The 26,295-nt window shown below is 46.2% G+C and overlaps 1 protein-coding gene across 1 annotated transcript in view; it reads left to right on the forward strand.

The window, feature by feature from the left end:
- LOC116513723 (ephrin type-B receptor 3-like) overlaps window positions 1-16,629 on the forward strand; it is a 39,917-nt gene extending 23,288 nt beyond the window's left edge. Inside the window, 4 exon segments of the mRNA XM_032224906.1 lie at window positions 2,330-2,479; window positions 2,592-2,785; window positions 3,088-3,247; window positions 16,469-16,629. Coding sequence (XP_032080797.1) covers window positions 2,330-2,479; window positions 2,592-2,785; window positions 3,088-3,247; window positions 16,469-16,576 — 612 coding nt within the window. The 3' untranslated portion in view covers window positions 16,577-16,629.
- The last annotated feature ends 9,666 nt before the right edge of the window (window positions 16,630-26,295 follow it).

Here is a 26,295-nt window from a genome sequence, read left to right on the forward strand (position 1 = left end):
GGGAATGGGGATTTTGCAGTATCCTTCCCCTGGAGTGGGGAGGGAATGGGGATTTTGCAGTATCCTTCCCCTGGAGTGGGGAGGGAATGGGGATTTTGCAGTATCCTTCCCCTGGAGTGGGGAGGGAATGGGGATTTTACAGTATCCTTCCCCTGGAGTGGGGAGGGAATGGGGATTTTGAAGTATCCTTCCCCTGGAGTGGGGAGGGAATGGGGATTTTGCAGTATCCTTCCCCTGGAGTGGGGAGGGAATAGGGATTTTGCAGTATCCTTCCCCTGGAGTGGGGAGGGAATGGGGATTTTGCAGTATCCTTCCCCTGGAGTGGGGAGGGAATGGGGATTTTGCAGTATCCTTCCCCTGGAGTGTGGAGGGAATGGGGATTTTGCAGTATCCTTCTCCTGGAGTGGGGAGGGAATGGAGATTTTGCAGTATCCTTCCCCTGGAGTGTGGAGGGAATGGGGATTTTGCAGTATCCTTCCCCTGGAGTGGGGAGGGAATGGAGATTTTACAGTATCCTTCCCCTTGAGTGGGGAGGGAATGGGGATTTTACAGTATCCTTCCCCTGGAGTGTGGAGGGAATAGGGATTTTGCAGTATCCTTCTCCTGGAGTGGGGAGGGAATGGAGATTTTACAGTATCCTTCTCCTGGAGTGGGGAGGGAATGGAGATTTTACAGTATCCTTCCCCTGCCACTCCCACCAAGCCATGCCCACAGAACCAGGAGTACAAAATTTTGAATCCCACCACTGCTCCACAACCACATTTTCGAGCTTCAGAGGAACCAAAGATGGACATGTATGTATGGCGATTCTCAGTCATCCAGGTCCATGGTTGTCCCAAAGGAGCTTTTGCAAGAGACAACCGGACTTTGTTTTTCCTTGAACACGTTTTGCTTCTCACCCAAGAAGCTTCTTCAGTTCTGAAGAAGTTTCTTGGATGAATGGCAAGAGGTCTTCAAGGAAAAACAAAGTCCAGTTGCCTTTTGAAGAAGCACCGTTGGGATACCATCCTATGCCATTGTGTGGGAATAAATCTGAAAATAATGGACAGACCCATGTTTATCTGAGAAGACACCAAAGAAAACCTAGTACTCTAGATCAGGGGTCTCCAACCTTGTCAATTTTAAGACTTGTGGACTTCAACTCCCAGCTGGCTGAGGAATTGTGGGAGTTGAAGTCCACCAGTCTTAAAGTTGACAAGGTTGGATTCCCCTGCTCTAGATTAGACCAACTTTTCTCAATCTTAGCAACTTTATGATCCATGGCCTTCAACTCCCAGAACAGCGATTAGGTTGCAAAACACTAAATTAGACATTTGAATGGCATCTTTATGGACATGTCCAGCTTGTTTCCTTGACCGTGGCATGGGAGTGGTTTGGTATCTGGGTGTGTTTATGACGTCACTAGGATTTGAACGTGACTCATTGATTTTGTTAGGAAAAAAAATAGAAGTTAATGTAGCAAACAATGGATTTATGGGGCATCCTGCCACAGGGCCAAATGGCTTTGAAAAGAATGTAAGCAAATCATGAAGGAGTAGATCTGTCAGGAGTTCTTGCTGCCATTTGCTCAGGACAGGCTCTGGAGCCGCATGTGGCTTTTTCATCCCTCTGCTGCGGCTCCCTGTCACCGATCGACTCCACAATTGATAGGGCTTTCGGTTAGGACAGGTACGGGAAAAAGAAAGCTGCGCTAGGAAAAGAGATGGGAGAACCAGACTTCTGGTCAGCTCCAGAATTGAACGGGGGGCTTCCAGTTAGGACCTTTGAGGCTCTTTTGAGTTTTTAAGGTTGCCAATCCCTGGCTTAGGAGGAGAAAAGTGGAAGACAATGTTATCTTCCAATGACTCTTGGAAATAAGAACTTGGCTTGGAAAGGGTTGGTCTGATCCAGCTGCTAGAATTAGCCATTTGGGTCTTCCCCCATGAATTCTGGCTGGGGAATTCTGGGAGTTGAAATCCTCAAGTCTCAATGTTGCCAAGTTTGGAGACTCCTGTGTTAAAAGAAAGAGATTTGCACAGAAAAAGGGCCCTCTATGCAGTTAAAGATAAGAGCTGTGCTGGCAGAGTGGTGAGAATGCTGTATTGCAGCCTAACTCTGCCGACTGCCAGGAGTTCGATCCTGACCGGCTGAAAGTTGACTCAGTTTTCCATCCTTCCGAAGTCAATAAAATGAGGACTCAGACTGTGGAAGGTAATATGCTGGCTCTGTAAACCGCTTAGAGGGGGCTGTGAAGCACCGTGAAGGGGTATAGATAAGTCTAAGCGCTGTTGCTATTGCTAAAGTCAGATAGACCTTTAACCTCCCCATCGAAACTTTTATTGCCTTGCAGGGGGGTAAGATCCCAATCCGGTGGACGGCCCCCGAAGCCATTGCCTATCGCAAGTTCACTTCCGCCAGCGACGTCTGGAGCTACGGCATCGTCATGTGGGAAGTGATGTCTTATGGTGAGAGGCCATACTGGGACATGTCTAACCAAGATGTAAGTAGGCTGAGCCAAACTGGAAGAATTTGCAAGGGGAAAAAAAGTGGGCAGAGAATCACTGGCGCAAAACCCCGGGGATTGAGTCCCTTATTTTCTGCTGCTCTTCCAGGTAATCAACGCAGTGGAGCAAGATTACCGCCTTCCTCCCCCTATGGACTGCCCCACGGCGCTGCACCAGCTCATGTTGGACTGCTGGGTACGGGATCGCAACCTCCGCCCCAAGTTTGCACAGATAGTGAATACGTTGGACAAGCTAATCCGGAACGCAGCCAGCTTGAAGGTCATCGCCAATGTCCAGTCTGGGTCAGTGTCGTTTGCCCCTTCACCCTCTCCAAGCACAGGCAACCTGCTATGTCTGGATTAGTAGCGTCAAGTCTCTAGCTCTCATGGTTTATGGCAGCCAACTGGATATAACCTTGGGAGGTGGAGGCAGGCAGCAGCCGGGGCCTGAGCGAAGAGCCCCAACGGGGTGGACTGGGAACCAGATGGCCCCCCTTAACCTTCTGCGTGCCGCAGGACCGCCAGGCTTGTCCCCGTGGCTCGGCCGCCCACCACCCCACCCCTTTGAGCCATCTCTGACCTCTGGGCTCTCTCGTCCTTCGCAGCGTGTCTCAGCCGCTTCTGGATCGTACGGTGCCCGATTACACTACCTTCACTACTGTGGGCGACTGGCTGGACGCTATCAAAATGGGACGGTACAAGGAGAACTTTGGCAACGCCGGCTTTGCCTCGTTTGACCTGGTGGCCCAAATGACCGCTGAGTAAGTAGGGAGGGAGAGCAGTCTAGGATGGCGGCGGGAGACGCAGCCATGCGCTGCCCTGCTGGGGGATGAATCAGATCTGGCTCCTTCCACCCTTCGTAGGAAATCTCTGGACAGTTGGTGGAAGGATTGATAGGCAGTTCAGTGCAAGCTGTGGGTGCTGTGGGTTGACTTACCGTATTTTTTGGAGTATAAGACACACCTCCCCCCCCCCAAAAAAAGAGGGTGAAAATCTGGATGTGTCTTATACACTGAATACAGCATTTTTGGCCTCCCAAAATCCCGCCCCCTTTACAAAAATGGATATACAGAAGTTTGGGAGGCCTGCATAGTGCTCCTAGGGGCTGGGGAGGGCAAAAATGAGCAAAAAATGGGCCAATTTTTGCTTGGTTTTGTTCCCCCCTAACCCCCAGGAGCATTTTGCAGGCCTCTCAAATTCTCTGCATGCCCCGTTTTTCACAAAAAAAATGAGGTGTGCAGAGGGTTTGGGAGGCCTGCAGAGTGCAATTTTTTTTTTTAATTTACCTCTTCAAAATCTCTAGTGCGTCTTATACTCCGGTACACCTTATACTCTGAAAAATACGGTAAGTCTCCAGGTGAGTGCGATAGTAAATACTGGACTTGCACCTCCCCTTCACTTCTGTCTCTCTCGATCTGGAAATGGGGTTTAAATTGCTGAACAGGAAGATTCTCGTTGGAATAAATGCAGGGTCTTTTGAAGTAAATACAGGGTCTTATTTAAGGAGGCTGCGTGATGGGTCAGTGGTTAAAACATTGGGCTTGTCAGCTGGAAAGTTGACAGCCGAGGTTCGAGACCCGAGCGCCACACGACGGGGTGAGCTCCCGTCCTTGCCTACCTAGCAGTTCGAAAGCATACAAATGCAAGTAGATAAAGAGGTACCACTTCGGTGGGAAGGGTAACAGTGATCCGTGATGTCATGCTGGCCACATGACCGCGAAAATGTCTTTGGACAGCACGGGCTCAAAGGCCCTTGAAACAAAGATGACCATCGACCCTTTAGAGTTGGCAACGACTAGTGGACTAAAATCCTCAGGGACTTCTTTACTTTTTACTCCTTTTAACTGCTCCATTAAACGGATGAAAAGAGACCAGGATATCTTGCTCACACAGGGAGGCAAATTATGGTACTTCACTACTTTCTGGAGTACTGTTGGGTTTGCAGGCCATGCTGAATAAAACAGAACAGAACAGAATAGAATTCTTTATTGGCCAAGTGTGATTGGACACACAAGGAATTTGTCTTTGGTGCAGATGCTCTCAGTTTACATAAAAAGACAAGATACATTTGTCACGAATCATAAGGTACAACACTTAATGATAGTCGTAGGTTACTAATAAGCATCAAATTATACTAGGAAACCAATAAAAACAATATGAATTGTAAAGATACAAGCAACATGATTGTAGTCATAAGTGGGAAGAGATAGGTTACTAGGAAGGAAGAAAAGAATAATAGTAATACAGTCTTAGTAAATAATTTGTCAGTGTTGTGGGGATTATTTGTTAAACAGAGCGATGGCATTCGGGGGAGATCTGTCCTTGTGTCTAGTTGTTCTGGTGTGCAGTGCCCTATAACATCGTTTTGAGGGTAGGAGTTGAAACAATTTAATAAGGTAGTATGTCATGATTGGTATACACAATTCCCAGGAGGTGCTTTACCCCTGGCCTTAAGATGGAAGGCAAGAGGGTCACTGTAAAACTTCTGCCCCGTTGTCGATCTTGAAGCATGCAGTCACTAAGTCCATCCGGCAGTCAAGTGAATCCAGCTTCCCTCCCATTGACTTTGCTTATCAGAAGCAAACAGGGAAGCTTGCAAAGGGCGATCACGTGACCCTGGGAAGCTGTAACTCCTATAAATGTGTGTGTGTGTGTGTGTGTGTGTGTGTGTGTGTGTATAGTGTTATATTTGTGCTGATAAATAAAGGGAGACTAGTATAGATCTATTTCAAGCTATTTAGCTCTCATCAGCTAGCCATAACCTTACTGGGATTCAAACCTGTGCTATATTACATCTTAGGCAAACGTCTTAGCCATTAAGCCACAAGTTCTCCTCCTTATCAGCTGAAGCCAGGGAAGAAGGTATATATTTAGTGTCACAACCCCTGGTAAGCCCCAATTATGGGAGGAAGCTAACAGCTTCCATTATCTGTCAATCGGCTCGTCACAAGAGTCCATCACGACAGAAACCCAATATTCTTCCCTGGCTAAATAGCTTGAAATAGATCTATACTAGTCTCCCTTTATTTATTTATCAGCACAAATATAACACAAAATGTGTAACAAAGGCAACAGTAAAAATATTGGGTTTCTGTCGTATATATATGTTGTCAAGCACCCAAATTTTGTTCACACGATCGTGGGAGTTCTGCAACCGTTGTAAGGGTAAGGATTGGTCATATGTCACTGTTTTGCTGGACACATAGCAGGTAACAACAATAACAGAATTGGAGGGAACCTTGGAGGTCTTCTAGTTCAACCCCTCAATCAAGCAGGAGACCTTATACCACTTCAGACAAATGGCAGCTCAATCTATTCTTAAAGTCTTCCAGTGTTGGGGCATTCACAACTTCCGGAGGCAAGTTGTTCCACTGATTAATTGTTCTCACTGTCAGGAAACTTCTCCTTAGTTCTAAGTTGCTTCTCTCCTTGATTAGTTTCCACCCATTGCTTCTTGTCCAGCCTTCAGGTGCTTTGGAGAATACGTTGACCCCCTCTTCTTTGTGGCAGCCCCTCAAATATTGGAAGACTTATCATTCCTGCTTTTTACTCTCCCTTTAAATTCCATGCTTGTCCCCGGAAGGATCCTTGTCTGCTGTCGAGCTCAGCTCTTTCTCTGCCAGCCACCCTCCTTGTCTTTTCCTCCTCTGACCCGTCTCCCACCTTTTGCAGTGTGGGGGAACTTCCTTTGCAATGTAGACAGGCCGTCAGGAAGGATGCAAGCGGTGCTCTTTGTGTGCCAGGCCCGCAAATGAAGAAAACGACAACCGAAGCAAAAATAAGCAAAGTTAGGAAAAATCGCTGTTTGAACAAAAGAAAAAAAAGGAAAGGCAATTCATCCAATCAATCCGTGTTCTGTCCTTGGTCAGGAAGCAAAAGAGCATAGCGTGTTTCCCTGAAAATAAGACCTCCCCAGATAAGAAGCCCACATGCGCCGAGAGCCGAGGTAGCACAGTGGTTAGAGTGCAGTACTGGAGCCACTTCAGCTGACTGCTATCTGCAGTTCAGCGGTTCAAATCTCACCGGCTTAGGGTTGACTCAGCCTTCCATCCTTCCGAGGTGGGTGAAATGAGGACCCAGACTGTGGGGGCAACATGCTGACTCTGTAAACTGCTTAGAGAGGGCTGAAAGCCCTATGAAGCGGTATATAAGTCTAACTGCTATTGCTATTGCGCTAAAATAAGCCCTCTCCTGAAAATATTTAAAGGCATGCGCAGCTGGTCCCTGCCATTTCCTGTGGGGGGAAGGTGGGAACATGCCCCACATACATCTGCCATCCACGCGGAACAGTCTTGCGGAGGCTGCTCCTGTAAACCCTAGCTACCGTGCCCCTTCTCTTAGTGGCAGCCACAGAAAGAGCGGCAGTCCCAGTAATGCTAGGGCTGGCAAGAGTGTGCCAGAAACAGAGACAGAACTTCTGGCCCTCTCTGGATCAGCTGATCCGTGGGCCGCAAACCGAGGTTAAGGGGCCTCCTGCACATCACAAATAATAAGACCTCCCCGAAAATAAGACCAAGCGCTTATTTCAGAGGTCAAAAGAAAATAACACCCTGTCTTATTTTGGGGGAAAGATGGTATCTATTGAACCATTTTTGTAAAAGTGAATGGTGCTCATAAAGATAGACTCTTAATTAGGTCATTCAAGGAAGACCAACATTCAGGCTTCAGGGCATTGGGATTTTCCTAACCTGGAATCCGAAATATTTCTGAACCTGAACAATATGAAGATGTGTGGACTTCAATAGCAGTTAGCAATAGCAATAGCAGTTAGACTTATATACCGCTTCATAGGGCTTTCAGCCCTCTCTAAGCGGTTTACAGAGTCAGCATATCAAATCCCAAAATTCCTCAGTCGGCATGGCTGGCCTGGGAATTCTGGGAGTCTTATGTCCACACATCTTCAGGTTGCCCAGATTGAGAAACTGTGCCCTAACCAAACTAACCAAATGCCCCCAAAGATAGGAAAATACTTGCTGGGTAGATTTCTGTCTGGAATGCAAAGCAGAAATGGCCATAGAGATATGCAAGCTGGGCAACTTTGACACCTGTGGACTTCAACTTCCAGAATTCCCCAGCCACTCGTGCTGGCTGAGGAATGCTGGGAGTTGAAGTCCACAAGTCTTAAAATTACCAAGGTTGGAGACCCCTGCCATAGAGGATGGAAGCCAGTGGCTGCATGGGAAGGGCTATCCCACAGCGGACAGTCCAGCAGTTTTTTCAAAGCCTCTATTTCCACCTGAGGTGGCATCCAGGCATGGAAGATTTTCTTCCATTTTCCCATGGAAAGACCATTTCCCTATCAGATCATGCTGATTTATCTTCAGCCTAGCCTTCCACACATTGGTACTGAGATGGAAGCTTCTTTGTGAAGACCTGCCCTCAAAAGTACGAGAGTTCTCTCAGTGTAATGGTGGATGACGCCTAAGAGGATTTTGATTTGATCCATGGGGCGTTTTGATGCTCTGAAGCATTCAAAGACTCCCAAAACTGATTTGTTGGGCTCAAACTGAAATTGTGAGGGATCCATCACTGGAGGTTTGAAAGAAGAGATTGGAGATTTCCTGACAGGGTATAAGACAATGATGGCAAACCTTTCCGGCACTGAGTGCTAAAACCAGAACGCGCATGGATCCAAAATACCAGAAGCCAGTGCACGCATGCCTGTATTATGGATGTTTTTGGGGTGTTTTCGGGCCTTTTTTGGCCCACAAAACTGCCCAAAAATGGCCCGAAAAGCAGCTTGAAAATGGCCCGAAAAACAGCCTGGTTTTTTTACCATTCTCCAGGTGGTTTTTCATTCTGTTTTTCGGGCCATTTTTAGGCCATTTTTCGCGCCTGAAAAGGCCTAAAAAGGCCGAGAAAATGGCCTGTTTTTTGGCCATTTTCAGGCCATTCTCCTGTGCTCCGATGCTCGCAAAGAACAGCTGGCCAGCAAACATGCGTGCACCAGAAACCATAAGAGCAGCTGGCAACGGTGTACGTGCTCACAGAGAGGGCTCTGCGTGCCACCATAAGTTTGCCATCACAGGTATAGGATGTCCTGCTGGGGGGGTTGAACTAGAAGACTTTCAAGGTCCCTTCCAACTCTGTTATTCTGATAAGTGTGAGTTTGGGTGGATAGATGATAGATAGATAGATAGATAGATAGATAGATAGATAGATAGATAGATAGATAGATAGATAGATAGATAGATAGGAGAGAGAGAGGGATGGATGGATGGATGGATGGATGGATGGATAGAGATAGAGATAGGGATGGATGGATGGATGGATGGATAGAGATAGATAGATAGATAGATAGATAGATAGATAGATAGATAGATAGATAGATAGATAGGATAGATGATAGATAGATAGATTGATTGATTGATAAGATAGATAGATAGATAGATAGATAGATAGATAGATAAGATAGATAAATGATAGATAGATAGATGATAGATAGATAGATAGATAGATAGATAGATAGATAGATAGATAGATAGATAGATAGATAGATAGATAGATGATAGATAGATGATAGATAGATGATGGATGGATGGATGGATGGACGGACGGATGGGAGAGAGAGATGGATGGATGGATGGATAGAGATAGGGATGGGTGGATGGATATAGATAGATAGATAGATGATAGATAGATAGATAGATAGATAGATAGATAGATAGATAGATAGATAGATAGATAGATAGATAGATAGATCTCTCTGCTTTGACACCCATAGTGACATTAACAAACCGTAATGGAGCCAATAACAATAGCAACAGGGCATACTGAATGTGATACATGGCCAATAGAGCAGTGATCGCCTTCACACAATACATTTAATTAAAATAATCCACACAGTACTGCTAGCTCTTGACTTATGACCGTTTATTCAGCGGCCATTCAAAATTACAACGGTGCTGAACGAAGGGGGGTTATAACCCCTGCCCAAATGTATGGTTGCTGTAGTGCCCCCCATGGTCCCATGAACAAGATTCGGGCACTTGCCAATCCTTGGCAATGAATTGGGGTCGCTCCCAAAATAGCCCCTCTGGAATAGAGCCTCCCAAAATGGCACCCGCCTCTTCCTACAGAGCGTATAGGAAGGACACATGGCGGGTCAGGTGATAAATGGACTGAGTCGTGATGGGGGAGAAGGTGTGGGTCCCAGCAAGGTGGAAATCAGCCCCAAGGCCTATGGGGGCTCAGCAGAGCAGGAAGCAAAGCACGGGATGTCTTGAGTTGGAGGAGGCCCTTGGAGGATCCCGTGTGAGCTGGATGGGTGCTGCAATGCAAGGCTCTCCCTCACCTCCAGGCACTCTGGGCTCCATTTAATGACCCACACTGTCACTTAACAACGGTAATGGGGAGTTGTTATACAATGTAATCAGGTGGACGCTTTACATAACAACTGCCACGACTTGCAACCACAAGGCTCAGGCTCCATTACAATAGTACGCCAAGGACTTACCTGTGTCATTTGCCATAAACTATCCATACAGGTTTAGTTTGCCCAACACGCTAAATCATACGAAAGAGAGAGAGAGAGAGAGCTCATAAATTGCTCTGTTGTTTGTTGAGTTATGTATGCAAGTTATATGTCCGCCTGTTTGATTTACGAGTCATGGTTGCGAACAGCAGGTAGCCCAAAAACAAAAACCAACATCAAAAACTAAAAGGTTAACCCTAAACACAGTATGCATACAGAGATCTAGTAGGTCTTTCTTGATCTGATAAGAATGTTGCATGAATCTGCCCACCAATCAATCTGAAGAAGATAAACCTACATGATCCCTAATCACAGATGCCTATTTGACAACAGATTAAGAAAGATGATCATGATCAGTGGTGAAATGTATTTTTTTTTTGCCACTGATTCTCTGGGCGTGGCTTGGTGGGTGTGGCTTGGTGAGGGGGTCATGTGACTGGGTGGGCATGGCCAACCTTTTTTAATTTTTAAAGCATTTTTTGCTACCTATTCACCCAAACTGGTCGGGCATAAAAAGTGCTTTTAAAAGTGGGGAGGAAAGCTTCCAAAAATCTCGCTGAACCACACGATCCTCGGAAGCTTTTTTTTTTAATACCGGTTTGCAGAACCAAAGACAATCGGTTCGTGCGAACCGGTAGCATTTCACACCTGATCATGATCATCATGACAACAACTTGCTAGCATCTTTTCTGCTCAACAAATGTTATTAAAAGGCAGAAGCTCTTGGTGGTTTTTCTTTTCTTTCTTTGTCACCATATCAAAAATCTGGAAATGTGTCTGAATAGGACACACCACAGGAATGGCTAGGACAGGAGGTCAGCAACCTGTGTCTCTGAAGCCACATGTGGCTTTGGAGCTGCATGTGGCTCTTTCATCCCTCTGCTGCGGCTCCCTGTCACCAGTCGGCTCCACAATTGATAGGGCTTTCAGGTAGAGGAAAAAGGATGTTGTGCTAAAAGGATGGGAGAACAGGACTTCTGTTCAGCTTCACAATTGAATGGAGGGCTTCCAGTTAGGACCTTTGTGGCTCTTTGAGTGTTTAAGGTTGCCGACCTCTGGGCTAGGATCTCAACTCATCCATCACAACAATTGCACTGCTTGGAATAGTGCAGATACAACAAGAGTATCTGTTGTACTAGCATTGTAGGAGGAGAGAGTCTGTGGCAGACCCAAGCCATATCTGTCCCTTTAACTGTCCCTGTCCGGCTTTCATGGATTGGTTTTATTTTAAAGGTGACCTGCTATTTTTCTTTTCAATTTACGTATGTGCATTGATGTGGTACCTATGCACCTTCACAGCTCTATTGCTTTAGCCCTCCATAACAGTACCAGTTTTCTCATGCGGGCCCTTGCAGAAGGTAGTTGCCCACCCCTAGTATACGGTGACAGAGAGAGAGAAAATCAGGACCTTCTAACTTTTAATAACAGTTGTTGATCGCAAAATGTGCTACCAGGCTCAACATTTTTTTGGAAAGTATCTTTAGCTATTGTAGTGGGAAGGAGGTGATAGTTAAAACCAGGGCTCTCCAACCTTAGCAGCTTTAAGACTTGTGGACTTCAGCCACTGGCTTCCATCCTCTATGGCAGGGGTCTCCAACCTTGGTAATTTTAAGACTTGTGGACTTCAACTCCCAGAATTCCTCAGCCAGCTGGCTGAGGAACTCTGGGAATTGAAGTCCACAAGTCTTAAAGTTGCCAAAGTTGGAGATCCCTTGTTACAACTACCAAAAACTGAGTCGGAACCATTTGGTAAACTTTATACATAGAACAACAACAACAACAACAATAATAATAATAACAATAACAATATCAGAACAACAGCAGCAATAGCAATGATGATGACGACGGATAACTGAAATCTCTTTGTGCAAACGAATTTCAGTTTTTGATATGGATCTTATTTTGAAACTCACTTGATAAAATAATACAGGTGATATTCAGTCGGTTCGGACTGGTTGACCCAAAACCGTAGCACCGAACTGCAGGTGGGATCGCCCACCCATCCTCCCAGGCTCCAAAATGTCCTACGTAGCCTTATTTTTGATGCCGTGCGTATGTGTACATGCATGAGCAAAGTGTATGCGCAGAAGGCATGCAAGTGTGCACGTGCACACCCTCGTAGTTGCGAACCGGTGGTAAATCTAAGGGAATCCCGCTGTTGGCTCTTAAATAATAATCAAATAATTCAGAAGCCAGTCCTCCAACTAGGGTTCTCTCCACAGGGTGTCCCCAAGGAAGAACCAAAGATAGTGCCTGCAGCTGTGTGACTTTCCCCTTTTGTGTATCTGTCAAAAAAAGACATTGGTTGTGTGGTCAGGGCCACCATCTTGATTTTTTCATTGTCCTCATTTTATGTGACATTTGGGACCAGAATGTTCCATCGCTAAGCAAGACATTTGTTACGTTACAATGTTATGATCTTTTTTCTTTTGGCCATGGTGGTTAAGAGAATCATGGCAGCTGTGAAGTGGATCATACAGTCCTTCAGCAAACCTATTTTCCCTCAGACCGACTTTGCTTATCACAAGCTCTCTGGGAAGGCCGCAAGTGGCAATCACGTGACCTCACGACATTGCAGCCATCATAATTAATACATGTTGGTTGCCAAATGTCTCCGACTTTTGATTGCAGGAATGCTGCAGCAGTCATAAGTCTGAGGACCAGTTGTAATTTTTTTTCCCCCAAAGCTATATTTCAAGCAGTCACTAAATGGATGGTTGTAAGTTGAAGAAAAGAAAAAGGCTCAGTGGCTAAGACGCTGAGCTGGTCGCTCAGAAAAAGCCGGCAGTTGGACGGTTCGAATCCCCAGCGCCGCGTGACGGAGGGAGCTCCCGTCACTTGTCCCGGCTTCTGCCAACGTAGCCGTTCGAAAGCAGGTAAAAAATGCGAGTAGAAAAATAGGAATCAGCTTTGGTGGGAAGTAACAGCGTTCCATGCACCTTTGCTGTTGAGTCATGCCGGCCACATGACCACGGAGATGTCTTCATACAGCGCTGGCTCTTCGGCTTTGATACAGAGATGAGCACCGCCCCCTAGAGTCGGGAACGACTAGCACACATGTGCAAAGCTTACCTTATAAGTCGAAGACTCCTTGTAAAGACACAAATACCTAGGCCCACAAATACTCATCTTGCTAAACCAGAAGTTAAGGCTAACTAAAACCTTGGTTGAAAACGATTGAACTTTTTGAGGTCTTTTGACTTAGTTTCATTCTAGCAATTTTTCTTCCAAATAAATGAATCTTGTGCATCAGGAATGCAAAATAAAAGGTGCAATCTTTTTTCTTTTTTTTTGCATAGTTCAATGTTGAAAAAAAAATGGCTGCAGCCTTTTGTTAGGCCAATTAAGAATATTCTTCACATTAATTCCTGGGTTTCCAAACTTGGCAACTTTAAGACTTGTGGACTTCAACTCCCAGGATTCCTCAGTTCTAGTTCCACCACCCCCTCCCTCAGACCACTCACTCTCCCCTAGCAAAATCCACCCCATAAGGTTATTGTGTTATAAGAAAAAAATTGAAGCTAGGTAAACTGTCCAACTTTTGAATGAAAGGTGACTTATAAAACAAATAAACGAACATTATCTGAGGCTGTTTATCAATCTAATATATAAACAAACTCCAAGCAAGGTTGGGGAATATGATCTTGGTGTGTTTTTCTGTGGGTTTTGGGGAAAAAAAACAAAGTAGTCATCTACTATATTTACTCATGGAAAAGCCAAAACGTTTAGAGGCCATAATGCACCAAAAAAAGCACATTTAGCTTGTCTATTTATTTATTTTCTGAGCCCAGAACATTTTACATTAAAAAGAGAAGTATAACATTTAGAACTAGTGCAACAATCTAAAACAAGGAAAACTGTGTGACAAATATAAAGCTTAAAACACAGAAGGAATTTAAAATGCTTATGTGGCATTATGCAGCCTTTGATGCTCACAAAGTAGGAAAAGGGCTATATTCAGCTTATCTGCGGAAGGGCTTTATCCCTGACTATAATATAATATTTAATTTAAAAAGCAGTCTGTGTGTCTGCGTGTCTGCGTGTGTGCATAAATACTTTTTAAAGTACCTTTATTTCCAGAATTTATAACAGGTATAAGCCCCTCGGCAGATAAGCAGGCCCCCAATTTTTTAATCAAAATACCATTTTTAAAAAATACAAGTTTGCTAGTGGTACATTTCCATGAAATTTTGATAAAAAAATTAAAATAGAATTGAGGGTTGGCTTATCCCTCAACTGGATGGGCTTATATGCAACTATATACAGTAGGTGTGTTAAGACTGGTTGTTGTTGTTTTGAAAAGGCAAAATAAAATGGGGAAAGAGAGGAGCAAAGCCCCAGTTCTATTTATTTCATAGGGTTAGAATAGAATAGAATAACAGAGTTGGAAGGGACCTTGGAGATCATCTAGTCCAACCCCCTGCCTAGGTAGGAAACTCTACACCACTTGAGACAAATGGTTATCCAACATCTTCTTAAAGACTTCCAGTGTTGGAGCATTCACAACTTCTGGAGGCAAGGAGTTCCACTGATTCATTGTTCTAACTGTCAGGAAATTTCTCCTCACTTCTAAATTGCTTCTCTCCTTGATTAGTTTCCACCCATTGCTTCTTGTTCTGCCCTCAGGTGCCTTGGAGAATAGCTTGACTCCCTCTTCTTTGTGGCAACCCCTGAGATATTGGAAGACTGCTATCATGTCTCCCCTGGTCCTTCTTTCTATTAAACTAGACATACCCAGTTCCTGAAACTGTTCTTCATATTGTTATTGTCATTAGGAAAAATTGAAAGACACGGTGTTTCATATACTCCCCTTTTCTCCCACAGCAAAGGTAGAAATGGAATCAGTTCACAAAATGGCTGCTTGTTGCATCCATGCAGTGGAGATCAGTTTTGCTGTGCAATTGTCAGGGTTTGTGTGTGTGTGTGTGTGTGTGTGTGTGGTGTGTGTGTGTGTGTGTGTGTGTGTGTGTGTGTGAGAGAGAGAGAGAGAGAGAGAGAGAGAGAGAGAGAGAGAATGAGAATATCAGCCATTTATGGCATGAAAAGTTGGTTCATCCCTCGTAATCTCAGGAAGCCCTCAAAGGTGATATTCACTTACTTTCCCTACCAGTTCGCAAATGTGAGTGCTTGTGTGCACCCCATCTGCATATGTGCTTGGCCTTCCGCGCATGTGCTTTTAGGCATGAAAAGGTGCCTAAATAGGATGGCATAGAGACCAGGCACCCGTGATTTCCACAACCGGTTCTGGTGAACCGGTCCGAACCGGCTGAATACCTACCACCTCTGGAAGCCCTTTGGTGGAAATATTTCTAAAGGTCAGAATCCTTTGCAATCTTTCAATAGTTTTGCCAGATCAGTGAAAGAGTATTCTCCGTATACAGTGGTCCCCAACTTATAATCATTTGTTTAGTGACCGTTCAAAGTTACAACGGCACTGAAAAAAAATGACGTGCAACCGTTTTTCACACTTTAACGGCAGTTGCGGCGCCCCCCTGGTCACGCGATCGAGAGTTAGACGCTCGGCAACGTCTGACTCCTATTTATGACGCTTGCGGATCCCCTTTTGCGACCTTCTGACTCTCAAAGTCACTGGGGAGGCCAGAGTCACTTAACAGCCGTGTTACTAACTTAACAACTGCGCTGACTCACTTAACAACGGTGGTAAGAATGGTCGTAAAATGGGGCAAAACTCATTTAACCACTGGTCTCACTTAGCAACATAAATTTTGGGCTCAATTGTCCCATTGCATACAGTCAGTCCTCAACTTTCAACCATCACTTAGTGACCGTTTGAAGTTACAACAAACCCCCTCAAAAGCTACTCACAATTCAGTTCCAAAGTTTCCGTGGCCATACAAACAACCCAGGACCACATTTGGGTACTCATCAACCAACCTACCCTTCTGTGCCATGAGGTCTAGTCACATGACCCCCATTTTACCAGAAACTGTGCTTGCTTCCAATTTCCCTCAGAACCCAGTCCATAGCAAAGAAATGGTGCTCTTACCTGCCACGTTAATGTAACAACCATCCCACAAAAACCCTAGCAAAATTAAGTTAGTCACATGATGAGTCCACTTCACACCGTCACAAGTTACAACCATAATTGCCAGGCTCGATTACCGTCCCAAGATGAGGACCACCTGTACTGCTTTCAGATAGGAGACAAAGGCTGAAGATCACGTAATGCCTGTGCTAGTTTAATTGGCTCAACGTAAAGAGTTGAGCATTTCCTCAAATAGATTCAAGTTTGATTAGGTTTTGGTTGCTTGGAAGAGCAGATTCAACCCCTTCAGTTCTATCTCTGGTTGAGTATAATTATACAAATCCAGCAAAGGACTTGAAAGTATGATGGGGAGGTAAGCTTGGAACACCAAACATCTCAAGAACTTCCTTCGAGTGAAGACACCAAATGTCTCTTGGTATCTCCGGGGGCCAAAGAGTTCCACCACTGGAAATATTTTGTCTTCTACCCTACTAACCTCATTTTCCCCCTCATTGTCTTTTTTTAGGACCTGCTCAGGATAGGGGTGACGCTGGCAGGACATCAAAAGAAGATCTTGAGCAGCATACAGGACATGAGGTTACAAATGAACCAGACTCTGCCAGTCCAGGTTTGACCACGGAGGACTCTGCCTTTGGAACGGATCCCACTCCCCTGAGGGTCACTTCTCTAGGATTTCTAGTTTGCGGTGCTGCCCAGCTTCCTGATTTTGAGGAATGGGGGTTCTTCTCCATCCTCCTCCCCCCCCTTCCCGTTATCGGGCGGGGAGCTTCTCGGTTTGCCAACAGACCTATGGCGGAATGGACTAGGTTGACCCTAGCTAGATTAAAAGACACTCCCATATCAGCAAGAAGTTGCCTTCCTCGTTTCTGCTGCGGCGTTCTCCGAAGTGGGCGCGCCAACAATTCAGCGTCTTCATATTGAAGACAGGTTACTGGAGAAGGAACCATAAGAGGCCTCTCTCTGCACATCGTCCCTTTCGTTCACACAAAACCGCCATCCCTATATCTGGCCTCCAGCGGCGCCACGGGGGACTTTCAGCTTCCGTGGGCTTCCGAGGTTCAGAGATCTCACGCGGCCCTTCCTTGGCATCATCACCAACCAGAAATGTGGCCTTGTCCCCTCCGTCCCTGGCCAAGAGGGAACCGTTGCCCTGAGCCCAACGAGTTGAAGTCGTGTCGCCCCACGCTAGGACCATGGAGCTGGCTGGACATTTTTCTCTCCGTGGCCTTGACAATTGTACGCCATCCGGAGCCATTCGGAGCCAGATGCAAGACGTATTTCTGCCGGGGAGAATAAAAGAGCCGTCTGCTTCTTTGGCTTCAGCCGCACCGGGACTGTGACGTCGGTGGTGGCTTTAGGACAGGAGGTTGAGTGACTTTGCTCTCTCCCTCCGGCGTCCGGGGCCTTCCCCATCCAGGGCCTGCCAGCACGAGTTTGCACAAAGATCACCCAGATGGACAGCCAGTTGAGGCAGCTTGCCGGCCCAGCGGGATTGAAAGGAGGAGAGGCTGCGTGGGGGGAGAAGGGGGGCGGGAGAGGGAAAGTGCATCCCAGGCCTTCCTCCCGTCTCATTTTATGCCTCCCCCCCCACTCTCCTTTTCTTGACACACGCTGTGATTGCTGCCAAAAAAAAAAAAAAAAGACTGGAACACTTCCTCTTTTTTTTTCCTTTTCTTTTTTTTTCTTTTCGGTTTTTTGGTGGGTTTTTTGTTTGTTGTTTGTTTTGATTTTTGTTGTTGTTGTTTGCATTTGCTTTCCTTTTCCAAAAGCCACTGCAGGCCTGAGCCGTAGGGTAACGAGGCTGCCTTGTGAAGCTGGCAAGCTTGCATGTGTAAGAGTGCGTGTATGGGCCATATGGACTGTGCGCCATGGCAAAATAAGGCAATAATAATTTTAATGAAGTTTTCTTTGGAATCCGTTGTCTTTCGCTGTCTCTCTGATCTGCAGGACCTTGTCAAATCCTGCCCTTCCCTTTGCCTTTATTTTTCTCTTTCTTATCTTTCAGAAGAGAAGAGGGTAATTTTTCCTTTCCATCTCCAAGTTATAAATAACCAGCCACTAGGAAGATGCTTTAGATATTCTCTGTGTCTGTCTGTTTTAATCTTGTCCACTTGTCGCACTAGACGTTGAATTTGCTCAAGTCATAAAGGGGCCATAGTTTCCCATGCCGGCGCAAGAATTCTAGGAGTTAAAGTCCACACATCATAGAGGGGCCATAGTTCCCCATGCTAGCTCAGGAATTCTGGGAGTTGAAGGTCCACACATAGAGGGGCCATAGTTCTCCATGCTAGCTCAGGAATTCTGGGAGCTGAAGTCCACATGTCATAAAGGGGCCATAGTTCCCCATGCCGGCTCAGGAATTCTGGGAGTTGAAGTCCACACGTCATAGAGGAGCCGTAGTTCCCCATGCCGGCTCAGGAATTCTGGGAGTTGAAGTCCACTCGTCATAAAGGGGCATAGTTCCCCATGCTAGCTCAGGAATTCTGGGAGTTGAAGTCCACACGTCATAGAGGAGCCATAGTTCCCCATGCCAGCTCAGGAATTCTGGGAGTTGAAGTTCACTCATCATAAAGGGCCATAATTCCCCATGCTGGCTCAGGAATTCTGGGAGTTGAAGTCCACACGTCATAGAGGAGCCATAGTTCCCCATGCCGGCTCAGGAATTCTGGGAGTTGAAGTTCACTCATCATAAAGGGGCCATAATTCCCCCATGCTGGCTCAGGAATTCTGGGAGTTGAAGTCCACACATCATAGAGGGGCCATAGTTCCCCATGCTAGCTCAGGAATTCTGGGAGTTGAAGTCCACACATAGAGGGGCCATAGTTCCCCATGCTAGCTCAGGAATTCTGGGAGTTGAAGTCCACACGTCATAGAGGAGCCATAGTTCCCCATGCCGGCTCAGGAATTCTGGGAGTTGAAGTTCACTCATCATAAAGGGGCCATAGTCCCCATGCTGGCTCAGGAATTCTGGGAGTTGAAGTCCACACATCATAGAGGGGCCATAGTTCCCCATGCCGGCTCAGGAATTCTGGGAGTTGAAGTCCACAAGTCATAAAAGGGCCATAGTTCCCCATGCCAGCTCAGGAATTCTGGGAGTTGAAGTCCACAAGTCATAATAGGAGCCATAGTTCCCCATGCCGGCTCAGGAATTCTGGGAGTTGAAGTCCACAAGTCATAAAAGGGCCATCATTTCCCACCCCTGCTCAATGGCCCTACGCTGGGTGTTGGTGTCCAGGGTTGTGGAAAAACCTTAAATAGGGGCCATTTAGACTTTGAAATGCTCCATTTGTGTCTAGGCTGCTCATTTGGAGTTTTTCGAACAAAAGTGGATGTTTCCAAGTCTAAACTATTTCAATCTCGATGTTTTACATATCCCTTGCATGACAGATTTAGATGGAGGGATGGGTGGGTGGGTGAGCTCATTTCCTCTGTATTGCAACAGCAAAATTAGAGGGTGGGATTTGTGCTGAAGGACAGGAGAAACTCAAGCTAGAAAATCTTGATTTGAGATTCTTTTGACCCGGATTATGAAAGCGTGAGACCACTTCGTTGAATCCCAAAATTGTTTTAGACTCGTGCCACTTTCCTACAGATGAGATCAAGGTGTAGAGGGAAAAAATACATGACAGGCATTCAATCTAGCTGGATTCTCTTCCTTTCACATTCCCAGTTGACGAACTCATCCTCTCCTTCCCCTTGGGGGTTTCTGCATTCAGAAAAAGTGGGAAGCTTTCCTTTTTTGTGAATTTTCCATGCATTCCTAAGAGAGAACTCCTGCTCCCCATTTTCTATTCTTTGCGTAAGGACAATCTTCTCCCTTCCCCCCAATTTTTCCCCATTTTTCAACTTCCTTGAAATTGGGGGAGCCATTCCTTGAAACTGGCCCAGTCCCCATGAGGAAAAAAAACAGTAGCTGTCAACTCTCAAAGCATCCCTGGCCTGCTCTCAAGTTGTCATAGGAAAGTGGGGAAGGGGATATTGATGAAACAAGCACACCAGCTAAAGACATATGCATATTCCAGATTTATCTCTCTCAAGCTGCATCCCAGGGTTACTTACAGCCCGGAGGGGAGTGATCTCTACAACCTATGAAATTGCCCCATTGGCAAATATGGATTGATGACACATCCTGGGGAGGGAGGGGAAAACAGGGTCATGATTGGGGCCATAAATTGCATAGGGTCAGAGCTGGCTTCACATTGGGTAGGTGCCACATGAAGCTCCTAATAGCTTGGATTTCTTTTGAAGCTTGGCTCAAGGCTCATGATTTAATTAGGGCATCCATCTGTCCTTTCCTCTGTTTTTGTCTTGACTTTGCCTGGTTTCTTCTAACTAAGCTTAATATGGAGGAAGAGTAGAGGCTAGCACAGCATTTGGTGCACGCTCTCATGGTTCAAAGCAGATCTGTCATTGCTATCATCCATCATCATGCGTTTTCATTCACCTGACGCTCTGCAGATGGTTTTTCGTCCTGCCTTTTTTAAAAAAAGGCTGGCTTCCTATAACCCAGAGTTAGGGAACTATGGCCCTTTTAGGACTTGGGGACTTCAACTCCCAGAATTCCTGGAATTCTGGGGATTGAAGTCCGCAAGTCATAAGAAGGTCATAGTTCCACAGCTCTGCCCCTAACCAGAGATGATCCTGCACAGCTAATTTGGGTACGTGATATGGCAGAGTGATATATCGGACCAGGAGTTTACTAGATTTGACCAGATGGCAAAAAGAGCATCATGCTGAAATTCCTAATTCATATCGTCATATGATACAGCCGTGGTGGCGCAGTGGTTCGAATGCATACTGCAGGTTACTTCTGCTGACTCCTGGCTGCCTGCTATTTGGCAGTTTGAATCTCACCAGGCACAAGGTTGACTCAGCCTTCCCTCCTTCCGAGATCAGTAAAAAGGACCCAGATTGTTGGGGGTAAATATGCTGACTCTGTAAATCGCTTAGGGAAGGCTGTAAGCACTGTGAAGCGGTATATAGCCTAAGCGCTATTGCCATTGCTATAGGTAGTCCTCGACTTACAACGGGTCGCTTAGCAAACATTTGAAAATCCACCCCAAAAAGGTACTTGCCAGCCAGTTCTGAAGGTGTGAACACAGTTGAGGCTTCCCTTGTTTAACCACTGGCGTGGTGACACAATGTTCAGAATGCAGGCTAACTCTGCCGACTGCCAGCAGTTCGATCCTGATTTGACCTCAAGGTTGACTCAGCCTTCCATCATTCCGAGAATGAGTAAAATGAGGACCCAGTTTGTGGGGGGCAACTAGGTCGACTCTGTGAACCGCTTACGGCGTAATGGACCCATTTGTGGCATTCGGAAGCTTTGGAAGTTTCCAGCCATTTGTAGCATCCTCTGGCCATATGACTACAATTACGGTGTTAAAATTTGCCATTGTTAGCCAAGACGCCCATAGCGACATTAGAAGCACTGCAGAGGTGCTTAACAATGTGTGGTGGCGCATTAGTTAGAATGCAGCATTGCAGGTTAACTCTGCTGATTGCCAGGAGTTCGATCCTGACTGGTTCAAGGTTGACTCAGCCTTCCATCCTTCCAAGGTTGGTAAAAGGAGGGACCCAAATTGTAGAGGGCAAATATGCGACTTTGTAAACCGCTTAGAAGGGCTGTGAAGCGGGTGGATAAGTGCTATAGCATTATAATGACTGCTGCAAAATGATCTAAAGCGGATTGGACATGTGATTGACCCCGTTTACAACTGTCATATTTACGACTATAATGAGCAGGCTCCATTATGTTTGTAAGTGGAGGATTATCTATACCTGTATAAAAGGATGGACATCCATTGCAGCAATGTTAATGTTCTTTGGCATCCTACTTTTCCTTGATCTTTCTCCTTGGACCATTCACCTTGAAGATCTTGGCTATGTTCTCCATCCAGAGCAGCTCCGTTATCAGTTAGCCATCTGGAGAGGCCATCTAAAGGCCGATGGGCCGGCGTGGGTTGATATGTCTGACTTCATAGATAGAAGAGCCACTTAGTGTTTTGCCAACGAGATAACTAGGAGTTAAATCTTTCACATTAAATCTATAAAAGGATTCATGGAATATTGGCCAGAGGGAGAAGTAGGTCAAATCTGTGTCAAAAGAAATCTTCCTCAAAAGTCTGGTGCCCACTCCTGTACATCAAAATTGCCAACAATATCTTGAATGTTGTCTAAGATTTCCAAAGATTCATTAAAAAAAAGAAAGAAATCAACATGAATATCCCAAGGGTGCTTTTCCAAAAGGCAACTAGACATTTTCTGTGTGTTATTGTGTCTGTTTGTGTGTGTTGTGTTTTGTGTGTGTGTGTGTTGTTTCTTTTGAACAAAAGAGGGAAGGAAGGCGTGAGAAGAAACAGGGGTCCACGGTTGGGCTGGTAAATCACATCGGGGCAGAGCTAATTCCGCTCGGTATGTGCTGACATGTATTGCTCCTAATAATAACTGGATGTCTTTTGAAACTTGGCTCGCGGCTCATGAATTAATTAGGGCCTCCCTTCTCATCCAAGAAGCTTCCTTCTAGCTCAGAACTGAAGAAGCATCTTGAATGGGAAGCGAAACGTTTTCAAAGAAAAAAAAGCATAATAAAGCCCAGTTGCCTGTCGAGAAAAGCACCATTGGGATAACCAACCATAAGGCGGATGATTGAGAATCTCCACAGACAAATCTGTCTGAAAAATGTAAGGAACTCAAATACTTCTCTGTAGGTTAGAAGCAGGAAGGAGTGAACACTACTGTGAAGTCTTCCTTTCTGTCTTCTCCAGCAATTGAGGTCCAGGTTCAGTGGTGGATGCAACCAGTTTAACAACTGGTTCGGTGAGCGCGTGCACGCACAATTTGTGCACACAAGCGTGCGTGCAGCGTTCAAATACCACCCATTTTAAACTTAAAAACTTCTATGTCAGCGCTGGTGAGTAAAACAGCTGACGCATGGCAATTGGCTGTGCTGTGCGAATCAGCGGAGCTTAAAAATACAGCGAAATTAGGACAGAAAGAGCAGTGGGGGGTACTGGCTCACCAGAAGTCGCGGTTCGCCCGAACCGGCTGAATCCCACCCCTGGTTCTGTTGCTTGATGATTGGAGACAAAATACAGCTATTTGGATTAGTACTGAATCCTCCAGAGGTTGATCTAATCTTTTTTTTCAAGCTGCCCAGATTGGCATCTGTCAGCACCCGTATTTACTAGGTAGCTGTGTGAAGAATGGCCTTCTTCCTGTCTTGAATCGGTCACTATTCAACTATATCGATCTTTAGGGAAGGCTGTTCAAATTAACTGAATTCTTCGGCTTCCACTACATAAAACTGTTATCAAAAATATCTCTCTTTCCCTCCTTCCATCGGAGTGCTATAGGTAGGTGACCCAGAGGCAAACGTCTGCTCTTAAGGCAGGAGAAACTGTGGACAACACTGGACACACATACAAATTCACCGTTTCCATCTTGTCACCTCTTTGATAAACAATGTGGAAGCAGGAGATTTGGGCATTTTAATTGCTTCGGGCCAGAACTGCCCGTCAAGTTTCTGAATGCTGAAGGAGCTGACCTTGAAATAAATTTGTGGCTATTCCCCCAACAGGCAATTTCCTTTCGACTTTGCCAAAGCTCCAGCTAAAGTCAGAATTCAGGGGTTGCAGAGCGCCATTTCTCTGCTAATACCGCCAAGCTGCTAAACCTGAAAAGACGCATAGTGCAGAATGGCGGAAAGTAATTGGAAGGGGCCAGTTAGAATAATAGAGTCCCAATAATTCGGAGAATGGCTTATTAGAATCCATTTTTTTTTTAGCCGTAAGAACTTCCTGCTGCCCTACAAGCCATCAGGAATAACTATCCCTGTCCTCTCTGTTTCTGTGTAATCCCCTTCGGCATCATGAGGACTGGCTACTCAACTGCAAAATGAAAACTTTGGAGCATCAGACCTTATTTGCAGACTTCAAAAACGAAAACCAAAAAAAAAAAAAAAGACGAGTTTGTGTATACTCTGTGTGGCATCCAGATGCAGTCCTGTTTTTAATTTTCCACTAATTAGCCAATTAAGGCTGCTCATAATCTTGTCTCTTTGCTGGAGTCTCGGGAGGATTCCTTCCATTTCGTCTTTCTCCAGGCTCTCATCCAGCTTTTGAAACATTATCTCTCCGTGTCCTGATTTCTTCCCGACCTTCATTCGGGGGCCCAGACTGTCTGAGAAAAGGCCAGTGCCTCGTCTTGCAGATGGTATGTCCCTGGGAGGGGGACCGAAGAGGGGTTGGGGAGCAGCTGGCTTCCTCGCAGCCAAGCCCAGGTAGGGAATCTATAGGAGGAGAATCCTTTCCTTCCGATCAGGATGAAAGATGCCTCTGGGCGACTGGCTACACATTCCTGCATTGCCTCCTGCATGGAGACAAATCCAAACCGTTTCCGTGAGCTTGTTTGTTCTTGTCCTTCTTCTCTTTCATAAGGAGGCCCTTGGAAACGGGTGGCTCTTCCCAAACACATGTGGCCAGCCAGCGCTTAAACGGCTCTTCCAGAACTGCCCCTTTGATCACAGGTTCTCCGCGTCCAGCTGCTTCCTTTGTCGTAAGCCCAGGGATAGGGCTGAAACAGTGGCCAGAAGCCACCCAATGGCTTAATGATGGGGTTGGAGGCCTGAGAAGCTTCTGGGAGGAATAATGCTGGTGTCAGGTCTTGGAGCTTGAGACACGTGAGCTGGCAACAGCCAAGACCATGCTGGCTTGGAGGCGGGTTATAAAAACTGACCCATAGGGAAGGTCCTGGATAGTAGGAGCAGGGATGGGATTCTACGGTTCGGACCGGTTCTGGCAAACTGATAGCTCTGATGATCAGCTGGGAATGAACCGGTTCGCTCTGACAATCAGATGGGCCCACTCACCCGCCAGTGATATTTCCCTACCTTTATCTTCTCAGTTGAACGAACTGGCAGAGAGAAAATGCTTTAAAAAGTGTAGGGGGGGGGGAAGTTTCGGATGATCGGGTGGCACACAGCTGAGCACTAGATGCAGCTTCAGAGGATACCTTGAAAGAGCACAGCAATTCAGGCTGGAAGGGACCTGGAGCTCATCTAGTCCAATCCCCTGCTCCAGCGGGACAGTGTTAAGTGAGTGTCTGTTTATATATCAGTGTGGGTTGCGGGTGGTACGCCCAGTATGGGTGTACCGGTACCTGCCAGGGTAGCATCCCAGTACGGTGCTCTGGAGGGCCCGCCCGCCCACCCTCCTTACCTGTATTTGAGCTCTTCGGCGCTTCCAGAGCCGAGGTGGCACAGTGGTTAAATGCAGCACTGCAGGCTACTTCAGCTGACTGCAGTTCGGCTGTTCAAATCTCACCGGCTCAGGGTTGACTCAGCCTTCCATCCTTCCGAGGTGGGTAAAATGAGGACCCGGATTGTTGTTGGGGCAATATGCTGACTCTGTAAACCGTTAGAGAGGGCTGAAAGCCCTATGAAGCGGTATATAAGTCAACTGCTATTGCTATTCCACGTATATACACAGAGTTTATGGCTCCTGCGCGACGTTCCCCGAGCAGCTGGAGCATCGCGGAGGCATTACAGGAGGTAAGGACACATGTGCATGCTGCGTGCGTTCATGTGGTGGACACCGGGCCTGTTGCACCATACCAGTTACACCAGGATCCGGAACCCACCACTGGGTATATACATACATACAACATACATACATACATACATACATACATAAATATACATACATATATGGATGGATGGATGGATGGATGGATGGCTGGCTGGCTGGCGGTGGCTGGCTGGCTGGGCTGGCTGGCTGGCTGGGAATTTGGGAGTTGAAGTCTACAAGTCTTAAAGTTGCCAAGTTTGGGAAATACTCGGATGGATGGACGGATGGATGGACGGACAGACTGACTTGGACGGCTGGCTGAGGAATTTTGGGATTTGAAGTCCACGTTCTTAAAGTTGCCAAGGTTGGGAAATACTGGATGGATGGATGGCCAGACAGACTGACTTGCTGACTAGCTGGTTGGGGAATTCTGGGAGTTGAAGTCTACAAGTCTTAAAGTTTCCAAGATTGGGAAATACTGATGGATGGAGAGATGGAGAGATGGACGGACTGGCTGGCGGGCTGGCTGGCTGGCTGGGGAATTCTGGGAGTTGAAGTCCACAAGTCTTAAAGTTTCCAAGGTTGGGTCCCCCTTGCTCTAAATGGAGAGCCCCTTTTTCCTCTTCCCCCTCTAGACTTGGCCTGCCATCTGCTCTCCTCCCTCTGCCGCCTTCCAAAGCTCTCTAATTCTCCTCCCTAACTAAGCCGGCTGCCTCTGACTTCCGTCCATTGATCTCCTCTTGCTTTCATCTCTCAGCCGTTCTCC

This window comes from Thamnophis elegans, chromosome 10 (genome assembly GCF_009769535.1).
Source record: "Thamnophis elegans isolate rThaEle1 chromosome 10, rThaEle1.pri, whole genome shotgun sequence".
NCBI classification, from domain to species: Eukaryota; Metazoa; Chordata; class Lepidosauria; order Squamata; family Colubridae; genus Thamnophis; species Thamnophis elegans.